Source organism: Equus przewalskii, chromosome 10 (assembly GCF_037783145.1).
Source record: "Equus przewalskii isolate Varuska chromosome 10, EquPr2, whole genome shotgun sequence".
Taxonomy (NCBI): domain Eukaryota; kingdom Metazoa; phylum Chordata; class Mammalia; order Perissodactyla; family Equidae; genus Equus; species Equus przewalskii.
In genome coordinates, this window is record NC_091840.1 from 14670449 (window position 1) to 14694445 (window position 23997).

Genomic DNA, 23997 nt, shown 5'->3' on the forward strand with positions numbered 1-23997 from the left:
AACTTAGTATTTATTTATTTTTTAGTGTTGTTTGATTCTCATTAACCGGCACTAGGGAAATTGGGAGGGATGTATAACAGTTTGGTTAGGAAAAGCTGGCAGTTGAAGATCAGAGTGGAGCTGTCTTTGAAAGTGAGAAATAATATGGCTCGCAGAAAAGCAGGTAACTGGTAATTATTGTTTCAAAATAAAAAGTTCTTTAAAAAACAGAGAGATACTTCCATTGGTAAGTTTAGTGTACTTAGCTAGAGTAAATGCGGCTATGGTACATTGGACCTGAAGCAGTATGTATAGATAAGCAAAAGATGTGAGGAAGTAATGTAAAAAAGCATCCTGGGATGATGATGATGAAGAAGACAGAAAATATGCCAGTTGGAGTTCCTTCCAACTTGAAATTCCTTCCAACTTCCATTTGAAATTGTTTTCCTACAGCTGTCTTAGATGTTCATGTAATCATTGGCTCTGAATTCTTAGAGGAATTAGGAGTAGAGCAGGTCAGAGAGTGTGTGAGGAGTTAACTCCAACCAGCTCAAACTTAGTCACTTTACCGGAAAGGTCAGTATTTTCCAGTGATGACTTTACAAGATTTTTCTAAGCCTAGGAAACATTCTAGATACCTACAATTTAAGAAATATTGACAAAAATGAAGGTAGAGAACATTTAAACAAAGGAAGTATGAACAAGGAAATTCAGAAATCTAAAAAGAAGTACCATGGTACATGGCATTGAAAATGTTTCTTCTTGTTCACAAACAGTGTACTCTAGTTGGTAAATCTATTTCTCGTGGGCTAACAGCTTAGCGATTCTGAAACTGCTTCACCATGTGTACTAGAATTGAACAAATAAATAGATATATTGTAGAGAATGAAAACCAAGTTTTTCTTCTCAGAGAAGGAAGTTACAGATGAGCAACAGGGCATTGTTTGAATGAACCACACACACACAGCCCTCGCCCCACCCCGACACAGATAGATACAGAGATAATATATATGTATATATATGTGGGTAAGTACACCTAACATGCATTCCTAGCTCTGTTAGCCAAGCGAGTGTAGCAGCAGTGACACACCAGTAGTAACAAGTATACATAGTGCCCACACCGTGACTTCTAGATATTGTTCTCCAATAAAAAAGAACCAGGACTCCTTAGAGAGATGGTAGATTCTAGGGCTGGGGCGGGGAAAATACAAGGTGAGCCTGGAGCATCTTGTAGTCTGGAATGTAAGGAGGTGATGAATGAATGAATGAATGAGCCGTGTTTAAAGGACACAGGACTTACCTGAAAAAGCTCCCAGTGGCCAAAGTTGGAACAATTTGAGCAATAAAATTTTAAAAAATGATAGTGTTGGATCATAATCCAAAGAATATCATTGATGTCCAAGAGTCTGTGCTGAATGGCTTTGGTCTGCACTGTGCTGTGGTCTCAACTGCTTGAGCTGAAAGAGGGTTAGAGCCCTTAGGGGTTTAGTGACTTTGAGAACAGTTATGGGACTTCAGAGAGAAATGTTTCCAAATGGGCCTCTGTTTTCTCATTCTACAGTGGAGGCCTGAAGCTTAAGAAGCTTGCCCAGGGTCACCCAGCTAATTCGAGTCAGATCTGCACTAGGTCATGGGTCTCTAGGTTTTGACCACGCTGCCCAGACTGTGGGTCTATGTCAGCTTACAGTTTTTTTCATATGGCAGAGGATATGACAGTAATCTCTATCAAGTGTCAATTTCAAAAGATAGGCTAATTTTTCTTTTTTCAAAAAAAAAGAAAGTAGAGGGACTGGCCTGGTGGCGTAGTGGTTAAGTTCGCAAGCTTTGCTTCAGCAGCCCAGGGTTCACAGGTTCAGATCCCGGGCACAAACCTATACACCACTCATCAAGCCATGCTGTGGTGGCGTCCCATATGCAAAGTAGAGGAAGATTGGCACAGATGTTAGCTCAGAGCCAATATTCCTCACACAGCAAAAAAAAAATAGAGCCTATAATTAACGTATATTTTCTAGAAGAGAAGATAACCAAATGAGTTGAATTCTCTAATCATCAAAATTTTATTGGTAATCTTGATCCTTATTTCATAGTTCAAATGCGTTTAACATATTTAATAACTTTATTGAAACTCTTAAGTGACATTTGTAGTAGTTTTACATTTAGTATATATGGAAATGAAATTTTTATTTGTTTTTATTATAGAAGAAATTTTGGAATCCATAAGAGCCAAAAAGGGAGACATTGATATTGTTAAAAGCCTAGAAGACATAGAAAAGGACAAGAATGAGACTGAGAATAACAACTCCAAAGATGCTGAGAAAAGCAGAGAAGAGTTTGAAGACCAGTCCCTTGAAAAAGACAATGACGACAAAACACCAGATGATGATCCTGAGCAAGGAAAATCTGAGGGTAAAACAATTACTTGGTTAAAAGTGATGTTTCATCAGTGTTACTTATGAAATCTCCAATTTTACTTGCAAAATGAAAAGGAATCTTTTTTATTACAAACAACTATTTAATTTTACATTCCTAAAGAGGTTAAGATACCCTTCCCTCTTGTAAGATGCATAATCATTGTAATGAGTTTTATGTATTCGTGGGTTTGCTATAATGTTATACTCGTATCTCTATTTATACTTCCTAATAAGATGCCATTTCCCTATTAGGTTTGTTGGTGAAAAATCACTATTTTTATACCAGAATATACACTTGTGTATGTGATAAAATATGCTCGTTTTTATATTACTTAAACATTCTTAATATATTAAATATTCTTCAGTACTCTTTGGATTGCCTACTGGAAAAATATCCCAGAATTTAATTGCTTCAAAATGGCCATCAAATAAAAGCAGGGATTTTTTTGGTGATCATTCATTTTTAGTAGTTGATTGAATGTGGCCGTTTATGCTAAAGCAATTTTAAAGATATCTTTAAAGTTTTGTTGTGCATTTTACTGTAGAGCCAACAGAAGTTGGGGATAAAGGTAACTCTGTGTCAGCAAATCTTGGCGACAACACAACAAATGCTTCTTCGGAAGAGACTAGTCCCTCTGAAGGGAGGAGTCCTGTGGGGTGTCTCTCAGAAACCCATGATAGCAGCAACATGGCAGAGAAGAAGGTGACATCTGAGCTCCCCCAGGATGTGCCAGGTCAGAGGGCAGTGTATCAATGCCTCTGTAATGGGGGGAATCCTTCCCTTTTGTAGTAAGAGCTGAATGTCACCTCCAGCCTTAAAGTATGTGTTCATTCATGCTGCTTGCTTACGTGAGTGCCATCCCGGATTGCTAAATTTCACCTAACATGTGAAGTTTGACAAATGTTCTTGCAGTTAGTGCTTGAAACTCATCATAATCTTCATGCTTTTTAAAGTTCATATAGCTGTTTTTGTCTAATAGACTTATTTGTATATTTTATCACCAGACCATAGTGGCAGATATTTTGGTTTTGAGAACTTAACATACTAATGGCTTGGTGTTGAATGATTTGACCATTTCACTTCTGTATGTACTAACAAATTAATTTCATGTTTGCATGTGCTCATGTAGTTTAATAACATTTCAAACCATAATGTTATGATAGAAAACCATTGTCACAAAACACTTTTTTGCAAGATATATCTTGACATAAAAATATGTTAACTAGTAATTCATATTTTAAGCTTTTTAAAATTAAAATTATACTCGAAGTAAGTTATATCACACCGAGAACGTCATTATGCCTTTCCTTTTGCCTTTTTTAAAAATGAAAGAATTTTTGTTGTAGGAGCTATATGTTTTCAAAAAACGAATTAGAAAATTAAGGTGAGCAAAACAAGAAAATTAATGCTGATAATCCCATAAAAAATCAAGATTTGTAATTAATACCTTGATGGAAATCCTTATTTTTCTCCGTGTGTTTTTTTCCCACGCATTCGTATTTTCAGACTTTCAGTACTGTCGTTGCTACATTTTATGCGAGCCTGTGATTGTGGCGTGTTGTGAAGGAGACAGCACTAGTACTTGGAAGACGTGATTCTGGAGCTGCTTTGGCCCCTGAGTTAATGTCATTGAATCTTCCAAGGCCTCAGTGTTCCTGTTTTGTAACCTGAAGGGTTTTGGTAATCAACCGTTCTCGTGGGGACTGCTTTCAAGTGATTGCTTGTAAACAGTTGAGCCATTTCTGAAAACACCCGTGTAACATTAGGCTACCTGCAGGGATGTCTGTGTAGGGTCCAAAAGAATCACAACAATAAGCCCAACCTGTTTTGTTCTAATGAGAGACTGGTCACTAAGGTGAAGAAAAGTCTGGAAACTGTGCTATTTGGTGAAATGAATAAAGAACAACTTTTTTAGCCTAGAGAAGCTACGGGTGGAAATAATGTAATTGTCCTCAAGTCCTTGAGGCGCTGAGGTGCTGGGGGTGGGAGATCAGACTTGTTCTTTGAAGTGTAGGCTATTGAGTCAAGTAGCAATAATAGTGAAGAACATTTTGACCAAATGTTAACAACTTCCTTCAAATTAGAGCTGTTTAGAAAATAGAAGTAATAAATTCCCTTTCACTAGATGCCTTCACTAAATACCTGTCAGAGATGATTTCAGTGAGAGTCCTTGTTGAAGGCACTGGAGAAACTCAGAGATCTACAAATCACTTCTATAATTCTATGGTTAGATCTCTCAGTCCTGTCCAGTTAAAATAGTGCATCATTCTGACTTTCACATATTCGTGGTTGAAAGTTTGCAAGTAGAGTACTAGCCCCATTATAATGTGGAAAAAAATTCCATTTTTATTGGAATTATTACATTCTTAGTAAATACTTCTTAAAATATTATTTGTCCTTTTAGATTGATTGCTACTTAATGTATATACTAGTTAGTTGTTTGATTTTTTTTTTTTTCCTTTTTCTCCCCAAAGACCCCCAGTACATAGTTGTATATTCTTCGTTGTGGGCCCTTCTAGTTGTGGCATGTGGGATGCTGCCTCAGTGTGGCTTGACGAGCAGTGCCATGTCCGCGCCCAGGATTCGAACCAACGAAACACTGGGCCGCCTGCAGCGGAGCGTGCGAAGTTAACCACTCGGCCACGGGGCCAGCCCCAGTTGTTTGATTTTTAAACCAAACACAGTTGAGTTAACAACTATGGTTAGATTTTAGCTTTTTTTGCTATTTATTACTAGTTTATTAATTTCTCTGAGATATTCGCTCTTTTGTTATTAGAATGGTTTAAGGGAGAAACTCTTATCCTAGGATCTGATTTGCATTTTTAGAGTGCCCAGCGAAATAATGTGTGTAAAGCACTTAGTGTAGTACCCGACATAGTAACTGCTTGAGAAATGTTGGATGCTCTTGTTACTGCTGTCTGCAGTCAGTTCTTTGTAAGAGTGAGAAAGCCTAGCGAGAAAAGAATGAGAAAGTGGGTGAGTTGAATTAGACTTTTACTGATAACAGCAGTGGTTAATCAACGTAATTCTTGTAAATGAGATCTCTTGCATTTAAACTTTGCAATTCAAGTGGTTTTTTCATGTATATGTCATGAAAAATTTATTTAGATGAGAACCTGAACAAGAAGTTTTAAGGAAGCTAGAATGGGTGCAAGTGACAGTTGTCAGTAGCTGTCGTCAGAGTGGGTTTGGGGTCCTTATCAGGAGGAGAGTGCTGTAAAGCTGAGGATGCTGTCCCTGTGGTAAACTGCAGCCCTCACCGTTTACTAAAGCAAAGTTCCTTTCATCACTGGACCAAAAGCAAAACCAAACCTAAAACCAGATAGCCTCATGCTTGTTTCTAAAACATTGTGAGAGGCATTTCTAAAGACATATATTAAACATATCACACCAAGTTTTAAGAGGAATTCGGTACTTTTATGAAGTGGATAAACATTTTAAGAGATCCCTGACTTAAGAACTTATGACACCAGCATATGCTAGTGGGGATGTGTCAGTGACCAAAATAGACCAAGTCAAAGCCCTTGAGGGCTTTCCGTTCTGCTGGGTTGGAGACAGGCCTAACCGTAGGGTTCTCTCCCTTGGAAGGCTAAAACACATCTCTCTCCTTCCTTCTGTTTCTGTCTCTCTCTCTGCGCTCATTTATTCAACTGATTATTTATTGAGTGCCTGCGCTGTGCTTGGCGGTGTGCTAGGTCCTTTGTAGTATACCTGGACCAATCTCTCTTACCACTGTTGACCACCCTGTGGTCAGTAGATGACATGTGCTGCTCGAAGAATTGGGGAGGGGGAATTATTCTAGGTAGATGAAGAACAGTAGCCATGATAGAAGACATCTCACTTGATTTTCTTTTCTAAACCTTCAGAATGTATTTCGGCACCTAATTTAATGACTAAAGCTTATCAGTGAAAGATACCAGCAGAGTGGAAAGTGGTATGGAAAGATAGTTTTTGGTAAACTTTTTAATTAAAGTGTAACATATGGTAAAGTGCACATTATTAAGTAAACAGCTTGATGGATATTTACAAAGTGAACACACCTGTGTAAACACATCGGGCCTCCTCCGAGCCACCACTACTCTCACCCCTACAAAGGTGTTGACTGTCTTGACTCTATCACCACTGATTAGTATTGCCTTTAAAAAATAAAATTAAATGGAATCATACAGTATGTAGTTTTTGATGTCTGATTTTTTTTACCTCAGCCGTATGTCAGAGAAAGCCATCCAGATGTTGCTTGTAGCAGTTCATTCTTTTTTGTTACAGTATGATGTTCCATTACATAGATACATAACAACTTTATTAGCCATTTTCTGTGTTATTGGGCATTTGAATGGGCATTCGAGTTTGGGACCATTATGAATAATGCTACTATGAATATTCATTTACATATTTCTTGTGCTTATATATGTACATTTCTAGAAGTATAAATCTAGTTGTGCATTCTCTGTGTCGTTCAGTTTGTGCTTGCTCATCTTTAATAGATAGACAGTTTTCCGGAGTGGTGGTGCAAGTTGACACTTCACCAACAGTGTGTGAGATTTCTAACTGCTCTATATCCTTGTCAACACTTGGTAACATCAGTGTCGTTCTTTCCTTTTTTAAAAATTTTTTACTTAAGCCATTCTGGTAGGAATGTAAGAATATCTTATTGTTTGAACTTGCAGTTCCCTGATGACTAAGGATGTTGAGCACGTTTGTGTGTGTGTGTGCCGCCAGGGCATTTGGGTATCTTTTGTGAAGTGCGTGTTGGTTCCTTTGTTCATTTTCTATTAAGTGGTCTCTTCTTTTGTTTGTGGTTGTTTCATGAGGAAAGGTAAATCCAGTCCCTCTACTCCATCTTGACTGGAAGCAGAAGTTCCTACATTGATTTTTTTAAGTGTTAACCCAATCTCATATTCCTGGAATAAATACAAATTGGTTGTGATGTAATTTCATTCTTCTGTTTTGTTGTGTCTAGTTTATTAATATTTTGTTTAAAATTTTTGTATGTACTTTCATGAGTGAGATTGGCTTGCAATTTCTCGTCTCTGATAATGTCCACGTCAGGCTTTGGGGTCAGGATTATACTGGCCTCATAAAATGAGTTGAGATAAGTTCCCACTTTTCTTACTGTCTGCAAGAGTTTTTGTGGGTTGGTATTATTTATTCCTTAAATGTTTGCTGAAGTCATCTGGTCCTGGAGTTCTCACTGTGGGAAAGTTATCAGTGGTAGATTTCATTTCATTGGTAGATAGTGGGCTCTTTGTATTTTCTAATGTCAGTTTTAGTTGCATTTTTCTAGGAATCTAGCCATTTCATTTAAATTTTAAGTATTATTGGCATAATAACATTCTATCTTTTAAATGTCTACAGGATCTGTAGTGATGTTCTCTTTTTCCAATCCAGAAATTCCTTCTCTATTCTTTGTTAATCTCACAAGACAGTTAACAATTTTTATTAGTCTTTCTCTCTTTCTCTCTCGCCCTTTCCCTCTCTCCCTCTAGATTCCCTCTCTCCCTCTCCCTTCTTTCTTTCTTTCTTTCTGGTGATGAAGATTGGCCCTGAGCTAATATCTGTTGCGTATCTGCCTGTTTTTGCTGGAGGAAGATTGTTTGTGAGCTAACATCTGTGCCTGTCTTCTTCTGTTTTGTACATGGGATGCTGCCACAGCATGGCTTGATGAGTCGTGCGTAGGTCTGCACCCGGGATCCAAACCTGTGAACCCTGGGTTGCCAAAGTGGAGCATGCAAACTTAACCACTATGCCCTTGGGCCAGCCCTTTTATTAGTCTTTTTAAAGAAATAACTTTTGGCTTTGTTGATCCTCTCTGTTGTATGTATTTGGGGTTTTTTTCATTGTTTATTTCTGATCTTATCTTTAGTATTTCCTTCCTTTTATTTTCTTTGAATTTTTGTGCATTTTCCCCCCTGCTGATTTTTTAAAAGAATTATTTTATTGAGGTGTAATTGACATACAAAAAGCTGTACATATTTAGTGATACAACTGATAAGTTTGGAGATAAATATGGACCCTTGAAACCATCACCACAATGTGTGGTATAAATGTGTCCATCACCTCCAGAAGTTTCTTACACCCTCTTTATTATCTTTTCCCTTAGCTTCTTAAGATGAATGCTTTGATGATTTTTAGTTTTTATTTATTTTTTCGATGTCTGCTGTCAAGGCTATAAGTTTCCCTCTGTATACTACTGTAGCTACATCCCATGAACTTTTTTAGGTTATATTGTTCTTATCATTCAATTTCAAGTATTTTCTAATTTCCATTATGATGTATTTTTTTTGTTGTTTTTTGTTTTAAACCCATTGCTTGTTTAGAAATATACTGCTTAATACCCAAACATTTGGAGATTTTCTGGTTATCTTTTTGTTATTGATTTCTAGTTTAACCTACTGTAGTCAGAGAACATTCTATACATGATTTATGTCCTTTAAGACTTGTTGAGGCTTGTTTTATGGTCCAGCGTTTGGTTAATGTTGATAAATGTCCCATGTACACTTGAAGAGGATATGCATTTTTAATTGTTGGTGCAGTACAGGAAATTAGATCAAGGTTTTTATTTTTTTTAATTCTTATTGAGGTAACATTGTCTTATAACATTATATAAATTCAGGTGTACGTCATATTTCAACTTTTGTATAGACTGCATCTTGTTCACCACCAAAAGTCTGGTTTCCATCCGTCACTGTACACATGTGCCCCTTTCCCCCTTTCACACCCCCACCCACACCCTTCCCCTCTGGTAACCACTAGTCTGTTCTCCTTATCTGTGTGTGTGTGTTTATCTTTCACATATGAGTGAAATCATGCAGTAATTGTCTTTCTCTCTCTGACTAAATTCGCTTAGCATAATACCCTCAAGGTCCATCCATGTTGTGGCAAATGGCAAGATTCCATCTTTTTTTTATGGCTGAGTAGTATTCCATTGTATGTATATATATCGCATCTTCTTTATCCGTTGATCTGTTCATGAGCACTTAGGTTGCTTCCAGGTCTTGGCTGTTGTGAATAATGCTGCAGTGAATAGAGGGATACATCTTCTTTTTTAATTAGTTTTTGTGTTCTTTGGATAAGTATCCAGAAATGGAATAGCTGGATCGTATGGTGTTTCTATTTTTGATTTTTTGAGGAATCTCCTTACTAGTTTTCCATATTGGCTGCATCAGTTGCATTCCCATTCCTTTTCTCCACATCCTTTCCAACACTTGTTATTTTGTCTTTTTAATAATAGCCATTCTGACAGGAATGGTGTGATATCTCATTGTAGTGTGTTGTTTTGTTTTTTAAAGATTGGCACCTGAGCTAACACCTGTTGCCAGTCTTCTTTTTTTTTTTTCTCTCTCTCTTTCTCCCCAAATCCCCCCAGTACCTAGTTGTATATTTTAGTTGTGGGTTCTTCTAGTTGTGGCATATGGGACGCTGCCTCAGCATGGCCTAAGGAGTGGTGCCACGTCCGCGCCCAGGATCTGAACCAGCAAAACCCTGGGCTGCCGAAGTGGAGTGCAACAACCTAACCACTCGGCCATGGGGCTGGCCCTACTCGTAGTTTTGATTTGCATTTCTGTAATAATTAGTTATGTGGAACATCTTTTCATGTGCCTGTTGGCCACCTGTATATCTTCTTTGAAAATATGCGTATTCAGATCCTCTGCCCATATTTTGATCAGGTTGTTTGTTTTGTTGTTGTTGAGTTGTATGAGTTCTTTATGTATTTTGGATTTTAATCCTTTATCAGATATATTATTGCAAATACCTTTTCCCCATCAATATGTTGTCTTTTCATTTTGTCAGTGGTTTCTTTTGGTGAGCAGAAGCTTTTTAGTTTGGTGTAGTCCCATTTGTTATTATTTTTCCTTTGTTTTCCTTGGCAGAAGAGACATTAAAAAAGATACTGTTAAGACCAATGTCAAAGAGCGTACTGCCTATTTTCTTCTAGGAGTTTTATGGTTTCAGGTCTTACATTCAAGTCTTTAGTCCATTTTGAGTTAATTTTTATGTATAGTGTCAGATAATGGTCTACTTTCGTTCTTTTTTGCATGTGGCTGTCCAGTTTTCCCACCACCACTTATTGAAGAGACCTTCCTTTCTCTATTATATGTTCTTGGCTCCTTTGTCAAAAATTAGCTGCCCGGGTCAAGATTGTTCAAATCTGTATCCTTGTTACATTTTGTTTTTCTCTGTGCAAGATGTTTTAAAATTATTTCTAATTATTTACTGTGGGGTTGCCTTTTTCTCTCAATTTTTTTCAGTTTTGCATTGTATAGTTTAAAACTATGTTATTAGGTGCACATAATTTTTATGTTTTCTCATTGGATTAACTTTATCATTGTGTAATGTCTTATCTTTAACATTTCTAAAGTACAGCAACTTTCTTTTGGTTTGTGTTTGTATTGTATACCTTTTGTGGAATAGAAAGATTTTAAAAAATAATCTGAGAATTTAAAATCTTTTTAGAAATACATCTTCAGAATCTCTTTAGAAATACATTTATTTTAGAATTTCTTTGGAAATGTGTGTATTATTTCAAGCTATATCTTATAATGAAGTCTTGTGAGAGAGCTCTATCATTTTCATATGATAGATGACATTATGCAAAGTAAAAATTACAAATTTATGGGAGTGAGAACATAAGAAAAATTGGGCAGATTTCATATTGGGTATGATCAGTGATCAGAGAGGTTTTATGTGGCTAAGACTGAGGCTTAAACTGAAAAGTTGGGCCGCATTTAAGGAAAGATTGGTAGACATCACTTTAAGAAGTTAAGCTATTAAGACCTGTTCCTCAGATTTTTTTCCCTCTGCATCGGCATTCCAGACATTTCACTTTAGTTCATGAAAATGGTTATGTTGCCAAAAACGACCCCAAATAGCAAGTATGCTGTTTAGTATTCAGTGTAACTTTTTTGTAGTTAACAAAAGGCTCAATTTCAGAATTGCACTTTTGTCCTGGATTTTAGATTAGGAACTTTTTTTTTTACCAGAATGTTGAATTTTAAATTTATAAGGGGCACATATCTTGCTAGCATCTTAAACTCAAATCCACTGTTGGAAATCTGTATTCAAACATACACTGTAGACAGCATTTCTTTTATTGAAGTTATGCTTCTATATTTAATCCCTGAGATTAGGAAAATATCAGTAATAGATAAAACTGGCTTTATTTCAGTAACTGTAATTGCTTTGAAAGTGTTTCCATGGACATATTGAAACTCTAATATTTATAGAGTTGAACTGTAAGAACACATTGACTTAACCTATTTCTTAACTTTTTTGGATAATGACATCTTAAAAGATAGTACTTTGTTTTAGTTTTGAATTTTATTACAAGAGAAATTCAGTGGATAAGAGGCTGTGGATACTGGTGCTGAACTGACGCCTTCTGCCACACTGGTGCCTTACTGAGGTGGTTGGTAATAGTTAGGAGGGTCTGCAGTTAAATAGGCTTCTTGCTTATTCTTTTTCATGTGTTTGTTTTTAGTTTCTAGTCTTCTGTATTCTGGTTATGTATTTTACCTCATGCTTTCCTTTTAAAAAAGTCCCCTTTTACCTTCAAGTAGGAAAGTTACTTTTTTCTTTGTAATTTTTTGCTGAGAATTTTTTGTTTTTTAAGCTTTGGTATTTATGTTCAAAAGTTGAAGTTCAAGGTCTATATATAATTTCGGTTTGCAGGATAACTACAAAAAGTTTCCTGTTATTCATTTACAGTGTTTATGATGTCCAGTGAAAATAGTATTGTAAATACCAAAGCCTTTAATATTTGCTTTAGGGCTGGAACATTTGCACTGTGTGGATTAAAACACACATGTAGGTAGGTGAGACTTTCTTTGTGGTGTTTTGAAGTACATGCTTGAGATTTCCTTAACTCAGTAGCCTAATGAAATAAAGAGGTGAAGAGTTCTAGAGAAGTTATTTTTAAAAAACATAACCAGTGTTCTAAACTGAAATGGAGGAAAACATTGTTTTGCATTTGTTTGGATCTTAACTTGGGACAAATTAACCAAAAAACTGTGTATTATGAGTTTGTGATAGTCCTCAGCTCACTAACACCTTGAAAGTTTAAATGGATAGAATCTGAACTCAGTTTCTCTTCAATGGGTTAATAGTTTTTTTTTTAGATCAGAATACCTTGTAGGGGATTGATTGTCTGTTCTGTTCTTTTTGTGTGTGTGTGAGGAAGATTCGCACTGAGCTAACATATATGCCCTTCTTCCTCTACTTTGTATGTGGGATGCTTCCACAGCATGGCTGATGAGTGGAATAGGTCCGTGCCCAGGATCTGAACCTGGAAACCCAGGCCACCGAAGCAGGGCGCATGCAACTTGAACCACTTGGCCACGGGACTGGCCCCTTCATTTCTATTCTTTATGAAGTACCATTATCTCCCTAATAGCATAGAGCACTTTCTATGAAGTATTTTAAGACGAATATAGTCAGTATCTCTTAAGTTACTATCCAAGAAATTTTTCTTCGTTAAAACCATACTTGGGTATATTATGTACTGAAAATGTTTTTGTGGGCTGGTCTAAAACCTAATCACTTTTTCTTACCTTTCTATGAGAAAATGTGCTCTGAACTCTGAGTTCATAGTGAGGGGGTATCTTTATATACTATTGCATTATTTGCGAAGATGGTTTTTAGACAGTTATAAATTAGGAATACTGCACTTTACAAATCTAGATCTACAGCTGTAAAAGGAATGATTAGTGAGGAATTCGATGTTATTTGTGTGAGACTGACTTCTTTTCTTTCAAATATATGTTTTCCCAACATGAGTAAGTTGATTGTGTTAATGGTTTGTAGCTGTCAGATTTTAAATCTGCCATTTCTAGCTTTCATATAAAATTTTTTTATTATGAAAATTTTCCAACATACACAAAAGTCAAGAGAATAGTATAATGATTCCCCATATATTTAACACTTAGATTAAAAAATGACCAAGATTTTGTCATTCTTGCTTCCCCCATGCTTTTTTTTTAAAAAAACTCCTTTTTCCTCCCCTTTTTTTGGGCTCAAATTTAAAAAGTGTTCCCCCTTTGGTGCCAGGTATATTGTATTAGATAAATCATAATCCCTAATTAATTATACTCATCGTTGGTCATTGCACAGTCTTCCTTAATTTATTTATTCAGGTTTTAAATTATCTTTAATAATGAGTCAAACACTCAGGAACCTATAGCCCAAAACAAAAAGCTAAGTCCTGCTTTGAAACTAAGCTGCGTCTGACCATATCCCTGATCCCACTCCCTGCCTCCCTGTCCCCAACCTGAAGTGACGGGCACCCTGAATCCTGTGTCCATTGTTACCTTCTTTCCTTTTTATAAGGGACACCCAGTAGAATTAACGAGTTGAAACTGGAGGTCAAAGTGATGTATAACCCACATAGCTTTGCTTCATTGAGGTGATCTGCATGATTTGCTAAAAACTATGTATTTCTGTTTTAGTTGTTTTAAATTTTACAGCAAGTGTATTTTCTTAAGTATATCTTATTAAGTGTGTTGTGTTAAGTGTAACTTTTTGGAAATTAATTTTTTTACTTTATATTACTAAAAGAATGTTGTATGTTGCTGGAGTTCTTTCATATGAACTGCATTATGATGTTCCTCTGTGTAGCTGTACCACAGTTTATTTATCCCCTTTCTTATTGATGTGAGTTTCTTTCCTACTGCAGTATTTTAAGAAAATCCCAGACATCATGTTATATCAATCCTACATACATCTCTAAAGAATATGGCCATTTTTTTATGTAATTACAGTGCCATTATCATTCTAATAAAATTGACAGTTCCCTAATATCATCGACTATTCAGTCAATTTAAATTTCCTCACTTGAAAATTTTTTAGTTTTTTACATTTGCTGTATTTGAAATAACTCCAAATAAGGTCCCCCATGACATGACATATCATATCTCTTGAGTCTCTTAATCTAGAACACTCTCCCCTTCCGTGACTTTTTTGTTTCATATGCTCTTGACTTGTTGAGGAATCCCAGTGTATCCTCCTGTGGAAGATCCCACATCCAGGATTTGTGTTTCCTTTCTCTTAGTGTTGTTTCATTTGTTCTAAAAGCTTGATTAAATTCATTCACAACTGTTTCTGGCAAGAATACTTCATAAGCTGTGTGCTGGGTCCTTCACATCATATTGCATTGAAAGGCTCATAATGTCTGTTCCGCCTTTACAAATGCTGAGACTGATCAGTGAATTCACCTGGTGACATCGAAAAGTTTGCTGTTAACCTCTCATTCACTGATGATCTTTCCAGAATTAGTTATCTGTTTGGAGGCTGTAATACGATGATTTCTAATTCTGTCATTTTTTTCTGTATTTTTTTATCTGGAATTCTTCTGTAAAGAATTTCCCATCATTAACTATGGCTATTTGAATACCTTGAAATATAGTTAAAGTAGGGATAAATGCTTTATTATTTCTTTTAAATTCAAGTTTTCCTAGCCAGGAGTTGGTGTCCATTTACCTTCAGTGGTGACTCATGAGTTACGGACTTTTGGAGGAGGAATGTGGCTTTCTCATTTTAAGTATCAGTTTGAACTCATGGGTCTTTATGGATCCACTTTGTTTCAGTCAGTTGTCATTCATTTTTTTTATATTGACCAGTGCGGGCGCCTTCATGTTGGCTTTGAGTCTTTTGCTGCAACCCCAGTAGTCTTTGATAGCTTCCTTGCTTTTTGGCAGAATAAGCTGTCTGAGGCTTATCTTATACATTTCCTGCCCCAGACCTGGAATCAGTCATTCCTGCAAGAAGCCCTGGTTCCTTTTAGTGGGTGGTGATATTTAGAGACCACAGCAGGCGCCCAGGAGTACTTACTGCGCTTGGGCTCTCACTGTCTCTAGGCTTTTTTGGTGGGTAGTGTTAGGAAATATGTGTTTTTGAAAAGAAAAAGACCATCAATTCATGTGAACATTTCAAATTCAGTTTGAGGATTGGGTACTTAGTTTCTTTTACACTTGTATCTCTTTTCTCTTGCACTGAAAGTGAAAGCCTTAGTTCCTAACAACAGTAACTTAAGTACATATTTGCTTTATCCCTGATACTGTCTGGTCATATGTTTTTATTAATATCCTGATGTGCATTAATAATAAAAATTATTTTATGTATCATAGTATTTTCATAATACCAGTATTACTGCTGACAGACTACTGAATGGCATGTAAGGTTTTTTTGCATCTCTTTATTTATCCTTATATCATAGTTCCAGTAAGGCCATACAGTCAAAATACTGTGTTCCAAAATCACTTGAAACATTTTTTTCTTTGTGTGGTTATGCCAACAACTTGATAGACAGTTAGGTTTATTTGTTTCAGTTTGTTTTCACTTTTTAGAGATAGCATTTCTAACTTTAATTTTTTAAAAATGTAAAACATTTGCATGATTCCAAAGTCAGACTATGTAACTGTATATTCAGAGAATTTTCTCTTCCATCCCTTCTTTCTCTAGCTAACCATTCCCTTCCCCTTCCTTATGGGTAGCCATTTTTATTAATTTTTGGTTATTCTTCCAGTGGCTTTTTTGGTAAATAAAAACAAAATATGTCCATAAATTCATATTTATCTCCCCTTTTTACACAAAAGTTAGCCTACTGTAAGTACTGTTTTGTACCTTTTTACATTTAGTCTTGAGATCATTCCATATGTGGATATAGTGATTTCCTCAGTCCTTGTTATAGTGCATGATATTTCCTTGATTTCTTTTATTCACCCAGTGCCCTATTGATGGACATTTTGTTTGTTTCTTGTCTTTTGTCGTTATAAATGATACTGCAATGAATAGCTCTCTAAGTAAGTAATTTAGCTCTTTTGCCAGTGTTTTTGGGGTAGATTTCTGGACATGGGATTGCTGGGTTAAGAGTAAATGCACATGTAATTTTTCTAGATATTGTCAGTTCATTTTTATTCGCTGCCACCATTTTGCACTCCCACAGCAGTGTGCGGGAGTGCCTTTCAACCCACCGCCTCTCCTCCAGCTGAGAGTGTCGTGACAGTTGGATTTTTGCCAGTCTGATTAGCTGAGAAGTAGTTTTTCCACATAGTTTTACTTTGCCTTTCTCTTAGTTTGAATTAAGGGAGCATATTTCCATATGTTTAAAGGCCATTTTCATTTCTTTTGTGACTGTTCATACATTTTCCCATTTTTCTGTCAGGTGGTTGGGTTTTTTCCTCAAAAAAATTTAGGAGCTCATTATACATTAGGGATAGCCTTTGTGATATACTGTCACCCACTTTTTAGTTTAGGGAATTGATTTAAAGACTATCTCGTTAGGGCCAGAATGAGATGCAGAAGGCTCTTAATTTCTGAACTTCCACAGAGAGGCCTAGGTTTTCAGTTTGTGGTAGTGTACATTTTGATGTACTTTTAGTGTATATGCTCTTCGTGATGCTGTTAAATTGTTCTTAAATTGACAAGCTCTTAGGCATTACCTTATAGTTAATTTGGGGGCATAGAATTCATGCAGAAAACCTTAGAGATAAATAATCCTGTCTAATTCTCTTTCTAATATGGTTTGAATACTTTTTTGAAAATAATATAAATTTCAGATTTGAGAGATTATCTCAACAAAACCACTTCTGTAATAGGTTTTGTGAGATAATTATATCACTTGATTATTCTTTGGCTGTGGGGTATCTGAAAGATTATCTGCCTTGTGCTCTAGACTAAGGTGATAAGAGTCTGAGTTAATAGAGTAGGAGACTTAAACAATAACTCATAGGGTGTTGCTTAGAAATTTCTTTTTGAACTTTGCATTATTCATACATGAGCAGCTTTTCTTTTTAAAAATCTAGCTTTGTAACTCAGTCCTAAAGCAATTAAATGTCTTTTCTGACAATTAGTTATTTTGATGTGATTTCCAATTTAAAAATCAGATATTCTATTTTTCTAGAAGAACCTAACAAGACATGTGACAGCAGTAACACTAGTGCTCCCACTACCTCCATCCAGCCTAATCTGGAAAACAGTAACAGCAGCAGTGAATTAAATTCCTCCCAGAGTGAATCTGCTAAGGCAGCTGGTGATCCTGAAAATGGAGAAAGAGAATCCCATACACCTGTCTCTATTCAAGAAGAGATAGGTAAGAATACACTTCATACATTACAGCAAGCTTTTTAATTTTTTTAATTTTTAATTTTTTAAATTAAAGTTTGATGGGGGTGGGGAAGATTTAGATTTTCTTTTCCTTTTTATTCTTTTTTTTTTCCAACACAAGTAGCATTTGTATTCATTGTTTTTATTTAAAAAATACAAAAGCACACAGGGAAAAATATTTCTTTTTCACACCCCCTTCCCAAAGGTAACCACCATCAACAATTTGGTGTGTAACATTTTATGTCTTTCTCCGTGCAGTTATCCTAACGTCTGTATGTTTACAAAAAGGTTTTTTTTTGTTTTGTTTTGTTTTAACATAAACGGGATCATTCTGCATGTATTGTTCTGCATCTTGCTTTTTTTTGACTCAGTAGTACATACAGGGGATCTTTTCATGAAAATTGAATCCATTCTTTTTTTAACTGCTGCATGATACTCTACAGTATGGATGAACCATAATTCATTTACTATTTCTCTATTAATGAACATTTAGGCTGTTAACAGTTTTTTCATTATTTCAAATAGTGGTGCTTTTTAACGTCCTCAACATATATCTTTGTGTGCTTTCGCAAGTATTTCTGGCAGAATAGAAACAGTTAAATGGAATTGCTGGGTCGAATGGTAGGTACATTTAAAAAATAGTGATGGCTACTGCTTAATTGTACATTAAAAGGGATTTATAGCAATAATTTACATACATATGTCTTTCATCATACTCTCACCTAAATTCAACATCATCAATCTCTTACATTTTTACTAATGGTGAAAATTATTTCATTTAAAAATTTGTGTATCCCTGCTTACTAATGTGATTGAGTTTCTTTTCATGTGTTTATTGAACTTTCTGTAAATTGCTTATTCATGTCTTTTACTCATTTTTTTCTATCGAGTTTTGATATTTTTCCTTAATGAGTTTTAGGAATGCTTTATGTATTATGGCTATTAATCTTTGATTTTACAACTATACTTGTATGATTTCTTGTTTTTTTAACTCTTTCTGTTATCTTGTATGGAAATTTTTACATTTTTATGTAGTTAAATTTATCAATCTTTAGAGTTTCTCTGGATTTTGTTTAAGGAAGGATTTTGTGGTCTTAAGGAAGACCATCCCCATCCCAAGAATATACATATGTTTTACAGTATTTTCACATAATGCTTCTATAACTTTGCTTTTAATCCTTCTGGAATATAACTTTGTGTATCGTATGAGATGGAAATGTATTTTAATTAGGACTTTTTCAGTTGCAAGTGACCCAACCAGCTTAACCTTCCTTAAGTGAAAAGGCGATCTAATTAGCTCATGTAGTTGGTAAGTCCAAGCCATCATCAGGCCTAACTGGACCCCAGGTATCAAAACTCTGTCTTCTCTTTCCCTCTCACATTTTGGGTCTGCATATGTTTGTGTGTTAACTTCATTCTCTCCTAATACAGACAGGCTTTTTCCAAGTGCAGGGAAGATGACATCAGCGGTTTGTATTCGTATCTTTCCAAGGTCTGTGACCCAAAGACAAGGCCCTTACTCCTGCTCCAAATCAAAAGTCCTTGAGGAACGAATTTGAGTGGCCTACCTTGGACATATTGTTCCCACTCCTGTGGCCAGGGCAGGCAAGGTATTATGATTGATGGCTCCAGCAAAAGTGTATGATTGGAGTGGGGTAGGAGTGGTTTTCCAAAGAAAGAGGGATGCTGTAAAGAGAGAAAACAGTAAATATCCACATTTTCACCGTTTAGTAGCTCAGCAGAAACGTGTGTTCAGATTCACAAGTACTTCTGCCTACCATGTTGGCAAAGATCTCAGCCCAACTGAAACTTTTTCAGAAACTTCATTCCCAAAATTACATCTGGTGATTGTAATTGTATCTGGGATTTCTGTGTGTTGTGTGCTATTTTTGATAAGGTTTGCATGTGGCTTATGTTGATCTCACAATCCGTGAGCCAAATTATGAATTTAACTATCTGTAACATTCATTATCCTGATAGTGAAGGATGTTCTTCATTAAATCTGGTTGCCATTGGTTTTCTGGGAGGATGGGTGTGTATAAGAAGTGAGAAGTATGTGGTTAGATCCCCCTTCTGGAGGCCGTTCTGCTTCGGCAGCCTAGTTCCTACTGGCTGTTTCAGGGATGGGTTGCTGGGGATTGCTGTAGGTTTGAAGAATCATATGTTCTAGTTTGGCGGGTTTGGAGTTTTTCCTGGCATGAGCACCCCCTGTTGATTCCCTGGGTACCCAGCTATTACCTAATGTCCAGAAACTTTGGCTCAGGGTCCCTGAAGGTAAACTTTCTCTACTTGCCCAGTTTGTCTGCTTAGCGGACCAATATAGCCCTAGACCTCGTGTGAATAAAGTCTGTGTAGGATTTTGCCTCCTGACATCATTAAATAATGAGCTACAGAGGCTGGGGTAAAGTAGCTCTGTCCTCTGCCTCCAGCCCGCATTGCAGTGATTCATTCCTTTATAATAGGAGGAATGTGGCCTTTGGGCAGGGGTATTAGATAAGGACGTGTACTCTCAGCCTGGGTCCCTTTCTCTGCCCCTTTTCAAGTCTTCTCTTCTTTACCTTATTTGCACTGAACTCAGCAAGTGGCAAAGGATTATTGGATTGTTGGCTCTAAATTGAGGGGCTTCTTTTTAAAAGCGCTGTGCCATTCCCTTGCTTCTTTTAGGAAGTCCAGCCTAGACCAAACAATGTATAAGGAGTCTTTATAGTACGACTTTATAGATGATCCTAAGAAGTAGCCACCATAGTTCAACCTCTTGGCATAAAACTCCAGCGTGTGTAGACTCATGGTCTGAGACCCAAGAGAAAATTGTTGATAGTCTAACCAAGTGATTTGCTACCACACATCCAAGGTTACTAGCTTTCCAGCCTGGGATGGCAAGATACCCAGTACCCCTACCCCATCTTGACTTAGTGCCATATTTTGGGGTTCAAATCTTAAGGTACTCTACTGGACTGTTTAGAATTTATTGGTTGTAAGTGACAGAAATCCACAAGACTTACTTAAAAAGGGAATTGTATTGGTTCATACAATTGGAAAGTCCAGAGGTAGTGACAGCCTCGGGTACAGTGTTGACCAGGGAGCCAAATGAGGTTACGAAGGGTCTTCCTCCCATATCCCACACTCCGCCCCTATGATGGGCTTATTGTCTCTTATTATAAAAAATTTTCTCCATGTTGTGGGGTAAAAGTAGCCAACTGCTAATTTATACGCTTTCTGCTCACTAATACAAAAAGCCAAGACCCTGTCTCCATCTCCAGATTTTAAAAATTGGGATAGGATGCTGAATGGCTTGGGCCAAGTAGCCCATCCTGGGACGGTCACTGTGGACAAGATACTTGATTTGCAGCCTGGCAGAATCATGTGATTGAAGTAGGGGGAAAGCATCTCCCCAAAGGAAAGAAGGGATGTTGAACAGATAAAATTAATGAATGTTTGCTGACTTGTCTTAACTTTTTATTTTTCAAAACAGATAACCAGTTTTCCCAATCCAGTTTTTTCCCTCTACTTAAAATGCCATCTTTATGATACGTTATAGTAAATTTTCTGTTTGGTTTCTCATTTGCCAATGCCATACTGTCTTAATTTTAAAAAGCTTTATATTAGAAGAGAAAAATGAGATCTTGTTCAACTGTCAGGCTAGTGGAAATTGGATAGTAATGTGATGGTTTTAGAAGGTATAGAAATATTCAGCCAAAGTGAGATTCACGGGAAAGCAGAAATTGCCCCTTGGCAGTTAAATCTGTCACTTTAAAATTAAGTTACTATGAAAATGTGAGAGCCTTTATTATATTTAAAAAAATCTAATTCAGTTGATTTTCGCATATATAATTATCTGAATACACAGGTAATTATCTAGATTCCTTAGAAAATTCACTTGGCTTTATGTTTATAAGCTTTAAACTATTAGGTATTTAAACAATTTCAATGGAAATCTTTCTAAAATTAAGTATATTCTTTACTTTTTTGTACAGAAATCCATATTGAATATATATAAGGCAACATTTTATTAGTGTGAGTTTTGAGTTATTATGTTTGTTACTTGTAAATTTGTATCAGCCCTTCCTTTTTTCTAGCATATGAGCTTTGAAACATAACCTGGCGTGTTTGAGTTTTCTGTAAAATAATGCATTTGCTTTGGCTATTCAAGGACTTTTTCTGTTTACTTTCTGGATCTTATATGTGTACCAGACATGAGTTTTGGATAAATAAGGTGTTATTATTATATATAATCTACTTACTGTTAGCAATTACTTTTGGCTTTTCATTTGATAACAGGTGACTTCAAATCAGACAAGTCTAATGGGGAGATAAGTGAGTCTCCTGGAGGTGGAAGAGGGGCATCTGGTTCAACGCGGATTATCACCAGATTACGGAATCCAGACAGCAAACTTAGTCAGCTGAAGAGCCAGCAGGTGGCAGCCGCAGCCCATGAAGCAAATAAATTATTTAAGGAGGGCAAAGAGGTGTGTTTAAAACAAAAGTCTCTTAGGGGTGAGAAGTTATAGGCCTACTCTTCAATTGTATTTTCTCCACTTCCAAGAGTACAGTGGGTAACAAGATTAAAAGTGATAGGTTTATACTGTGATAAGTATAGTTGTGTACCCAAATTTCACTCCATGCATAGAAATGCTGTAAATGGGTTGTATACTTTCTTAGTATATGATTAGTTTTGTTGTATGTTATTTAAAGAGATAGAAGCTTCTTTTTCACATATGGTAATGAGTTGGCTATTTGTGGGCTTTGTTAAAGAGTTGCAGATGATTTAGCTCATTTCTAGCTATAATCATTTTAGGTGAGCCTGCAGCTAAAGGATGAGACTTCCCCCTCAGTAGGAGACGATAGTGCAGAGAACAGCACAGCATCCCAGCACTGATGAAGAACAGCAAGATGGAAGCTAGGATTCTGCCCCCCAGCTAGCCATGGTGACAGAACAATGGCCACAACTGTGTCTCCCAGATCTGTGAATTATTTGTCCTGTGGATATGCGAGAATATGCAGTGTTCTTAACATCAGGAATTGCTTTAAAGCTGTGACTTTCAAGCTTCTTTTTCATTCTGACCCTCAATAAGACGTTTTTCATAGCAACCCCGTACACATGTTCAAAAGTTTCCTGAAATGGTATTTTACCTTACTGTGTGGGAAGCACTCTGGTATTTTCTCTTCTAGTCGAATCTATTTATTATACTCCATTTTTTAAAAAGCTAAATTAAATAAGGCCCACTGTTGATTTCACAGTCCACTAAAGGATTGGGACCGACTGACTGAAAACACTATTTTAAAGTATCCATGGGCTCTTATACTAAAGCTGGAATGATAAAAGAACAGAAGAAAAGATATTTTTAGGGATATATTTTTTGGGTAATAGTACCTATAAGGCCCTCCTTTTTCCCCAACCTGTATGTTATAGTCTTGAAATGATGATAGGTGAATGATTTATACCTACAATTTCGTGTGTATATTTGAGAAACATGAAAGTACTTAATGTCTGACTTATAATAGGCACTTAATAGAGATTAGTTTTCTTTCTTTCTGCAGGCATATCTTGGTTATTTATTTATAAACAAGTAGCTTTCACTTTTAACATAGCTTTTAAACTTCAAAAATTCTGTCATAGATATATATCTTATTTGGAGTGATAAATTACATATTATTGAACGACGGTTAGATTTACATCTTTGATATGAATAATAGAATCTTTTTATTTTCTCTATCAGGTACTGGTAGTTAACTCTCAAGGAGAAATTTCACGGTTGAGTACCAAAAAGGAAGTGGTCATGAAAGGAAATATCAACAATTATTTTAAGTTGGGTCAAGAAGGGAAGTATCGTGTCTACCACAATCAATACTCCACCAATTCCTTTGCTTTGAATAAGCACCAGCACAGAGAAGATCATGATAAGAGAAGGCATCTTGCACATAAATTCTGTCTGACTCCAGCAGGAGAGTTCAAATGGAATGGTTCTGTCCATGGGTCCAAAGTTCTCACCATATCTACTCTGAGACTGACTATCACCCAACTGGAAAACAATATCCCTTCATCCTTTCTTCATCCCAATTGGGCTTCACACAGGTAAAGGAAACTAAAGTTCATTTATTACTGTGAATATACTAAATATTTACAAAATGATTATTGCGTGTGCACACTTTAAACTGTCATCACCAGTGAATTGAATGAAGTAAGCTTAGCAGAATGCTGAAGGCGCTAGGGGTGTGAGTGTATTTCTAAGTTACTGAAGCAACACCAGCATTTGAAAGATTTCAGGGAAGCAGAGACTTTATCCCTAACTAGTTGGAGGCCAGCCAGAGTTGCAGAACTTTGTAGAAAGTTTAAGGAATTGGAGGATAATTGGGAATGACCTCTGGGATTCCTTCCAGTGTCCAAAATCTATGCTTCTGTGCAGTATATTTATAGCTGCTTAACCTAGAAGCACATCGCTATAAGATGGAGTCATCATAAGTTACAACTCTTATGCTTTTAATTTAAAATCAGTGAAGTGAAATAATTGT

The 23997-nt window shown here is 36.3% G+C and overlaps 1 protein-coding gene across 35 annotated transcripts in view; it reads left to right on the forward strand.

Moving 5' to 3' along the window:
- Positions 1-23997, forward strand: part of BPTF (bromodomain PHD finger transcription factor) — a 141520-nt gene that overhangs the window by 52393 nt on the left and 65130 nt on the right. For 29 of the 35 annotated variants that reach the window (XM_070561550.1, XM_070561539.1, XM_070561548.1 and 26 more), the window contains exons 4-8: positions 2179-2385; positions 2936-3124; positions 17285-17473; positions 21766-21953; positions 23205-23560. In XM_070561550.1, the coding sequence (XP_070417651.1) occupies positions 2179-2385; positions 2936-3124; positions 17285-17473; positions 21766-21953; positions 23205-23560 (1129 nt within the window). The remainder of the gene's footprint in view (positions 1-2178; positions 2386-2935; positions 3125-17284; positions 17474-21765; positions 21954-23204; positions 23561-23997) is intronic. The other 6 variants (XM_070561553.1, XM_070561570.1, XM_070561574.1 and 3 more) reach the window with 4 other exon arrangements.